Raw genomic sequence first — 9,152 nt, forward strand, 5'->3', positions numbered from 1 at the left:
GATACTTGGGTGCTGGAATCCGGTGGCGATCGCCGATACTCCGGTTGCGGTCAGCAGAGTGGAGCCGGGCCGAGCGTCGTCCTTCCAGATCTTGCGCCATCGGCGGAGATGGGCCTGAACTGAAGGTACAGTGATGTCGTCTTGGTGGGCAGAAAACAGAGCGGGTTGATAACCGACGGAGCATTCGAAAGGAGACATTCCGGTGGCGGCGCTGACCAGGCACTTGTCGGCACAGTCAACCCAAGTGAGATGGGTTACTGGCGGAAATGCAGAGCAGTGCTGCTTCCAAATCCGGATTTGCTCGCTCCATTTGACCGTTAGCCTGTGGATGGAAACAGGAAGACTCACTTACTGAAGCTCCGAGGCCTTGACAGAAGGATTTCCAGACTGGGGGATGACTTCGGGGCCCCGGCCAGAAATAATGTCAGAGGGAATTCCATGAAGGCGGAAGACGCGTTGGACAAGGAGGTCGGCTGTTTCACGGGCTGTAGGGAGTTTGGAAAGGCCTATGAAGTGCTCGGCTTTGGAGAAACGCTCCCCTACGGTGAGTTCAGCAATGTTCCCATGTGAAGGGGGTAGTCCAGTGACGAAATCCAGAGCAACGTGGGACCAAGGGCGACCAGGGACAGGTAGGGGACGAAGCAGCCCAGCAGGTGGTCGATGGGAGGCTTTTCCGCGGGTGCACACAGTACTGGCAGCGACGGTGAATTTTGAACGGATGTGCGTAAAGTACATTTCTTTGACAGTGGTCCGTATCGTGGGTGTTGCATTAATCTCTACTGAAAAACATATACTGTTATGTCAGTTTGTAAAATTTCCATTCTTAATATTCGAAACATAAATACATATTTGTAACCAGATCACGGCTGTGTGTCTGTTATTTAGTAAACGTATTTTTCGGATCTATCTAAGATGCGAATTGTTATTTGATGATGGAGAACGGAGTCTCAGTTCGGAATGCGAGGGGCAAGTGCGTAACAGTTTGAGAGTCTGGGATCAGAGCTTGGAGTGGACGAGAGAAATACTGAGTCAAGAGGGAAAATGGGGAGGAAGCAGAGCGACAGAATTTCACAGCAGTTCACGGTCAGTTACACCCTCCCTCATTACAGCTCTCTGCAGTGGTGCACCATGCTCCCGAGTTTCAGAAGTTTGGAGCGGGCGACCTGCCTTAACAAACCCCGCCAGATTTCATCCAATACGGCTGCAATTACTAAGGTTATTTATCATAATGGGAAAGCATTGTACAGGTGGGCGAAAGTCCTTGCACAAATTAAAATTCTTTTTGAAATACAATTTTCCTAACTACAGGACAGAAGTATTGGAATTTCCCGGGCGATACTGCAGGACTACGATACCACTCGATTCTAAACAGGTGTTTGCACAAAATGTCAAAGCACTGTGTGCAAAACACACAAAGACACCATTCAGGTACAGGATAACACAGTAACATTCTCGCCACACAAGTGTCAGTCGGTGGCAATCTCTGACGTGCATTACCATCACTTTGGTAGCATCAGCCTTAAATACCCCGGGACATAGAGAGCAATCAACGGTAGCGCTCAAACTATGGCAGATTGGAGAAGCGTGGCTGCTTTGAGTCAACTGATCCCGCAGCAAGTAACGCAGCTTCCGACCCACAAAACTTTTCAACCACTTAGAAAAACACTCGTCACGAGTACGGTATAATATTGAACCCTTCCCGGCTTCATTGCATCTCAACACTACCCAGCTCTAAACGGGCATCGTGAGTGGGAAATCCCGACTGTATCATCCCTTCGCCCTTGGCTCACTTTGACTTGTGTGGATCCTATCTACAAAATACTCAGCTATTACTCGTCCACCTTACTCAGACTGTATCTCCCAAACCGGTGACCCAAAAGGAAAGTGGTTGCAGTGGCAGAGGAAGACTACCTACCGAAAAGTTGTGCCCTGGGTCACTGACCGACGTGGCATGGAATTATCAATGCTGGGTCCAAATACTCCAATTCTGCGAGGAATAATGATGATTAATACTGCAGTTTACGGAAGTGATTCATCATCCCCCTCTCTATGCCACTGAAGTCTGTGGAATATATGGCGACATTCCGCTTCTTGTATACGGAGATGTGGAAGCAAACGGAGTCGAGGAGCTCACCCGAGACTGGTGACTGCGAAATGGAAATTATAGTGGAATGAATGAATGGGGACAAAGATGTAGTGAATGAGAGAGCGACTCTGGGAGTTTGTGCAAGTTTAGCAACCAATATTTATCTTTACGCTGATTGAAAGTGTCTACGTCCCGAATGTGCATTTTCAAAGTTAATACGACAGCAAGGGTTTCCCCTTTCAGATGTTTATTTATAAATACATTTCAATAAAATAGTCGACGTGAATATAAATATTGACAAATTGATGAATTCTCACTGTGAAGCAAACAAGAATTGATTTGACATTACTGTTAAAATACTTTTTTCTGCATTTATTGAAATTTTCAACGTTTTCATGCAAATTAGACTGAATTGTCCATTTTTGTCTGGATGTTCCCCTCAGCTGCTCCACTCTCGTTTTCCTGTGCCTCCTCCCCGGGATTCTGTCGGGGACTGGATGCCGTATCGGATTCGCTGTTGATCGGGACGATTCGCTCATCCACGGCGGTCAGAGCCAGGCGCGGGGCTTGAACCTTTAACACACCGTCCTGGGTCAAACAACATTTCACTGACTCAGCATCGACACCTTCTGGCAGCTGGAATTCCCTCCTGAACTCCTCAAGTCTGTAGCTGTAAGAGCCGCTGCCATCGTCGCTCTTCTTCTCGTATTTTCCTGTCACCAGCACTTTTCTTCCAAGGACTTTCACCTTCAGTTCTTCCGGGGAGAATCGCGATACATCCAGGGACACAGAGAAGTTACCTCCACTCTTGTCCACTGACCCGCCCTGATCTCCCTGGTGATCAGCTCCCGGCCTCTGAATTATTGCGCTTTCGTTCCAGGACTGTTTGGCAACCCCCTCGACAGCTCTGTCGATGAAGTTCATGCCTTTTCGCATTTGCTCGATCTGTTTCCACGCGGTACATCCAGGGACACAGAGAAGTTACCTCCACTCTTGTCCACTGACCCGCCCTGATCTCCCTGGTGATCAGCTCCCGGCCTCTGAATTATTGCGCTTTCGTTCCAGGACTGTTTGGCAACCCCCTCGACAGCTCTGTCGATGAAGTTCATGCCTTTTCGCATTTGCTCGATCTGTTTCCACGCGGTAAGTTCGAATGGGTCAACGCGAGTGAATAGACTAGGCCACGGTGTGTTCCCAGGCTGCTGGCACAGGCAGGAAGGGTGCGAAGGTCGGCGGTTGCGCATGTTTTCTGCCTCTTCTGTCACCTCTCTGCAAGGCAACTGGCGTGAAGTGGCCGACCTCAGTTTCTGATCTGCCGCAACCCTCGAGACACACGCCTTATATATTGCAGGGTAGAGTTGCGGAAGGAGGCAGACAGGGCTGGAGCCTGTGATGTCAAGGTTTGAGATGTGTCTATTGCAATGCAAGAAGTATTTCGATCAAAGCTGATGAGCTTAGAGGGCGGATCAGTACTTGGACCTATGATGTTGTGGCCATTACAGAGACTTGGCTCAGCGGCAGGAATGTTTACTTCGAGTGCCAGGCTTTGGATGTTTCAGAAAGGACAGCGAGGGAGGCAAAAGAGGTGGGGGCGTGGCACTGTTGATCACAGATAGCGTCACGGCTGCAGAAAAGGATGAAGTCATGGAGGGATTGTCTACGGAGTCCCTGTGGATGGATGTTAGGAACAGGAAGGGGTCAATAACATTACTGTGTGTTTTTTATAGGCTGCCCAATAGTAACAGGGACATAGAGGAGCAGATAGGGAAACAGATCCTGGAAAGGTGTAATAATAACAGGGTTGTCGTGGTGGGAGATTTTAATTTCCCAAATATCGATTGGCATGCCCCTAGAGCAAGGGGTGTAGATGGGGTGGAGTTTGTTAGGTGTGTTCAAGAAGGTTTTGTTGACATACGATACCATAGCATTGGAGAGGGATAGGAACAGGCAAGTTAGGAAAGCGTTTAATTGGAGTCAGGGAAAATTTGAGACTATCAGGCAGGAACTTGGAAGCATAAATTGGGAATAGATGTTCTCAGGGAAATGTACGGAAGAAATGTGGCAAATGTTCAGGGGATATTTGCGTGGAGTTCTGCATAGGTATGTTCCAATGAGACAGGGAAAGGATAGTAGGGCGCAGGAACCGTGGTGTACAAAGGCTGTTGTAAATCTAGTCAAGAAGAAAAGAAAAGCTTAGGAAAGGTTAAAAAAAAAAACTAGGTAATGATAGAGATCTAGGAGATTATAATGCTAGCAGGAAGGAGTTTAAGAATGAAATTTGGAGTGCCAGAAAGGGTCATGTGAAGGTCTTGGAGGACAGGATTAAGGAAAACCCCAAGGCATGCTACAAGTATGTGAAGAGCAAGAGAACAAGACAAGAGAGAATAGGACCAATCAAGTGTGACAGTGGAAAAGTGTGTACGGAACCAGAGGAGATAGGAGAGGTACTTAATGAATACTTTTCTTCAGTATTCACTGCAGAAAAGGATCTTGATGATTGTAGGGATGACTTACAGCAGACTGAAAAGCTTGAGCATGTAGGTATTAAGAAAGAGGATGTGCAGGAGGTTTTGGAAAGCATCAAGTTGGATAAGTCACCAGGACCGGACGAAATGTATCCTAGGCTACTGTGGGAGGCGAGGGGAGGAGATCACTGAACCTCTGGCAAAGATATTTGCATCATCAACGGGAGCGGGAGAGGCTCCGGAGAATTGGCTTTGTGAAAGGCAGGTTGTGCCTTACGAGCCTGATTGAATTTGTATATGGATTTCAGCAAGGCATTTGATACAGTACCCCAGGCAAGGCTTATTGAGAAGGTAAGGAGGCATGGGATCCAAGGAGACATTGCTTTGTGGATCCAGAACCTGCTTCCGTACAGAAAGCAAAGGGTGGTTGTTGACGGGTCATATTCTGCATGGAGGTCGATGACCAGTGGTGTGCTTCAGGGATCTGTTCTGGGACCCCTACTCTTTGTGATTTTTATAAATGACCTGGACGAGGAAGTGGAGGGATGGGTTAGTAAATTTACTGATGACACAAAGGTTGGGGGTGTTGTTGATAGTGTGGAGCGCTGTCAGAGGTTACAGTGGGACATTGATAGGATGCAAATCTGGGCTGAGAAGTGGCAGATGGAGTTCAACCCAGATAAGTGTGAAGTGGTTCATTTTAGTAGGTCAAATATAATGGCAGAATAGAGCATTAATGGTAAGACTGTTGGCAGTGTGGAGGATCAGAGGGATCTTGGGGTCCAAGTCCATAGGACACTCAAAGTTGCTGTGCAGGTTGACTCTGTGGTTAAAACAGCGATGGTGCATTGGCCTTCATCAATCGTGGGATTGAGTTTAGGAGCTGAGAGGTAATGTTGCAGCTATATAGGACCCTGGTCAGACCCCTCTTGGAGTACTGTGCTCAGTTCTGGTCGCCTCACTACAGGAAGGATGTGGAAACCATAGAAAAGGTGCAGAGGATATTTATAAGGATGTTGCCTGGATTGAAGACCATGCCTTATGAGAATAGTTTGAGGTGTACAAGATGATGAGAGGCATTGATCGTGTGGCTCTTCAGAGCCTTTCCCCCGGGGCTGAAATGGCTAGTACGAGAGGGCACAGTTTTAAGGTGCTTGGAAGTAGGTACAGAGGAGATGTCAGGAGTAAGTTTTTACGCAGGGAGTGGTGAGTGCGTGGAATGGGCTGCCGGCAACGGTGGTGGAGGCGGATACGATGGGGTCCTTTAAGAGACTCCTGGATAGGTACATGGAGCTTAGAAAAATAGAAGGCTGTGGGTAACCCTAGGTAATTTCTAAGATAAGGACATGTTCGGCACAGGGGCCAGTATTGTGCTGTAGGATTTCTATGTTTCTACGATTCTCTGTGTCAGTCGGTGGCAATCTCTGACATCGTTGTGTATACACGCATTATCATCACTTTGGTAGCATCAGCCTTCGATATCCCGGGATAGAGTGATCAATCAACTGTAGCGCTCAAACTGTGGCAGATTAGAGAACTGTGGCTGCTCAGTCAACTTATCCTGCGGCATGTAACGCAGCTTCCGACCCACAAAACCTTTCATCAGCATATGAAAACACTAATCACGGATACGATTGAATATTGAACCCTTCCCGGCTTCATTGCATCTCAACACTACCCAGCTCTAAACGGGCATCGTGAGTGGGAAATCCCGACTGTATCATCCCTTCGCCCTTGGCTCACTTTGACTTGTGTGGATCCTATCTACAAAATACTCAGCTATTACTCGTCCACCTTACTCAGGCTGTATCTCCCAAACCGGTGCCCCAAAAGGAAAGTGGTTGCAGTGGCAGAGGAAGACTACCTACCGAAAAGTTGTGCCCTGGCTCACTGACCGACGTGGCATGGAATTATCAATGCTGGGTCCAAATACTCCAATTCTGCGAGGAATAATGATGATTAATACTGCAGTTTACGGAAGTGATTCATCATCCCCCTCTCTATGCCACTGAAGTCTGTGGAATATATGGCGACAGACCCCAGCCTGTATATAGAGATGAGGAAAGATGGGAAGTAAAGTGATACTGAGACTGGTGACTGCGAAATGGAAATTATAGTGGAATGAATGAATGGGGACAAAGATGTGGTGAATGAGAGAGCGACTCTCGAAGTTTGTGCAGGTTTAGCAACCAACGTTTATCTTTACGCGGATTGAGTGTCTACATCCCGAATGTGTATTTTCAAAGTTAATAACACACAGCAAGCATTTCCCCTTTCAGATGTTTATTTTTAAATACATTTAAATAAAATAGTCGACGGTAATATTAATATTGACATGTTGATGAATTCTCACTGTGAAGCAAACAAGAATTGATTTGACATTACTGTTAAAATACGCTTTTTTCTGCATTTATTGACATTTTCAGCGTTTTCGCGCAAATTAGACTGAATTGTCCATTTTCGTCTGGTTGTTCCCCTCAGCTGCTCCACTCTCGTTTTCCCCGGGATTCTGTCGGGGACTGGATGCCGTATCGGATTCGCTGTTGATCGGGACGATTCGCTCATCCACAGCAGTCAGAGCCAGGCGCGGGGCTTGAACCTTTATCACACCGTCCTGGGTCAAACAACATTTCACTGACTGAGCATCGACACCTTCTGGCAGCTGGAATTCCCTCCTGAACTCCTCAAGTCTGTAGCTGTAAGAGCCGCTGCCATCGTCGCTCTTCTTCTCGTATTTTCCTGTCACCAGCACTTTTCTTCCAAGGACTTTCACCTTCAGTTCTTCCGGGGAGAATCGCGGTACATCCAGGGACACAGAGAAGCCATCTCCACTCTTGTCCACTGTTCCGTTCTGACCTCCTTCGGCTCCGGCTCGAATTCGTGGTCTTTCCCCCCAGAACTCTTTGGCCAACTCCTCGAAAATTCTCTCCATGAAATTCATGCCCTTTCGCATTTCCTCCACCTGTTTCCACACGTTACATTCGAGCGGCTCAATGACAGTGAGCGGCACGGGCCACAGTGTGTGCACCGGCTGCTGGAACAGGCGGGACGTCTGGCAAGTCCGACAGCTGAGCATCGTCTCGGCTTCTTCAGTCGTTTCTCTCAAAGGCGGCTGGCGTGAAGTGGCGGATCTCAGTTTCTGATCTGCCGAGGCTCTCTGAACACACGCCTTTTATATTGCAGGGATGGAGGGGAGGAAGCTGCCAGAATGAGCCAGAAGTGTCTGGGTTGCGGAGATGACAATAATACCGAGTGTCGTCACTGCCCAGCCTGGCCACAAACGGGAGTGACTCAGCTCAGCGCTGCTCTCGGGACGATTCCAGCGGGGCCGCCTCCTGAATACTGTACATGACGAAATGTCACCTCCGCAACAAGTTATTTCTGGCTCATTCTGGCAGCTTCCTCCCCTCTGTCCCTGCAATATAAAAGGCGTGTGTTCAGAGAGCCTCGGCAGATCAGAAACTGAGATCCGCCACTTCACGCCAGCCGCCTTTGAGAGAAACGACTGAAGAAGCCGAGACGATGCTCAGCTGTCGGACTTGCCAGACGTCCCGCCTGTTCCAGCAGCCGGTGCACACACTGTGGCCCGTGCCGCTCACTGTCTTTGAGCCGCTCGAATGTAACGTGTGGAAACAGGTGGAGGAAATGCGAAAGGGCATGAATTTCATGGAGAGAATTTTCGAGGAGTTGGCCAAAGAGTTCTGGGGGGAAAGACCACGAATTCGAGCCGGAGCCGAAGGAGGTCAGAACGGAACAGTGGACAAGAGTGGAGATGGCTTCTCTGTGTCCCTGGATGTACCGCGATTCTCCCCGGAAGAACTGAAGGTGAAAGTCCTTGGAAGAAAAGTGCTGGTGACAGGAAAATACGAGAAGAAGAGCGACGATGGCAGCGGCTCTTACAGCTACAGACTTGAGGAGTTCAGGAGGGAATTCCAGCTGCCAGAAGGTGTCGATGCTCAGTCAGTGAAATGTTGTTTGACCCAGGACGGTGTGATAAAGGTTCAAGCCCCGCGCCTGACTCTGACCGCTGTGGATGAGCGAATCGTCCCGATTAACAGCGAATCCGATACGGCATCCAGTCCCCGACAGAATCCCGGGGAGGAGGCACAGGAAAACGAGAGTGGAGCAGCTGAGGGGAACAACCAGGCAAAAATGGACAATTCAGTCTAATTTGCACGAAAACGCTGAAGATGTCAATAAATGCAGTCAAAAGCGTATTTTAACAGTAATGTAATGTCAGTTTTTGTTTGCTTGACAGTCAGAATTGATCAATGTGTCAATATTTACATTCACGTCGTCTATTTTATATAAATGTATTTAAAAATAAACATTTTAAATGGGAAATCCTTGCTGTGTTATTAACTTTTTTAATGCACAATCGGGTTGTAGACACTTTTACTCCGTGTAAACGGAAATGTTGGTTGCTGAACCCTGTACAAATTTCGAGAGACGCTCTCTAATTCACTGCATATTAGTCCCCATTCATTCATTCCACTATAATTTCAGTTTCACAGTTACCAGTCTCAGGTGAGCTCCTTTACTCCGTGTCCTTCCGGATCTCCATATTTACAGGATGTATGTTAGTCAGCATGATTTCCTCA

At 47.9% G+C, this 9,152-nt stretch overlaps 1 protein-coding gene across 1 annotated transcript; it reads left to right on the forward strand.

The window, feature by feature from the left end:
* The first annotated feature begins 7,975 nt into the window (after positions 1 to 7,975).
* Positions 7,976 to 8,895, forward strand: LOC140741586 (heat shock protein beta-11-like). Its single transcript, XM_073071892.1, has one exon. It carries the CDS (start codon positions 8,074 to 8,076, stop codon positions 8,719 to 8,721), a length of 648 nt encoding a protein of 215 aa, XP_072927993.1. The 5' UTR covers positions 7,976 to 8,073; the 3' UTR covers positions 8,722 to 8,895.
* The last annotated feature ends 257 nt before the right edge of the window (positions 8,896 to 9,152 follow it).

The sequence above is a fragment of the Hemitrygon akajei genome, chromosome 18 (genome assembly GCF_048418815.1).
Source record: "Hemitrygon akajei chromosome 18, sHemAka1.3, whole genome shotgun sequence".
NCBI lineage: Eukaryota > Metazoa > Chordata > Chondrichthyes > Myliobatiformes > Dasyatidae > Hemitrygon > Hemitrygon akajei.

Coding starts and splice junctions, on each gene's coding strand:
- LOC140741586 (XM_073071892.1), top strand. CDS start 8,074: ATGCTCAGCTGTCGGACTTGCCAGACGTCCCGCCTGTTCCAGCAGCCG.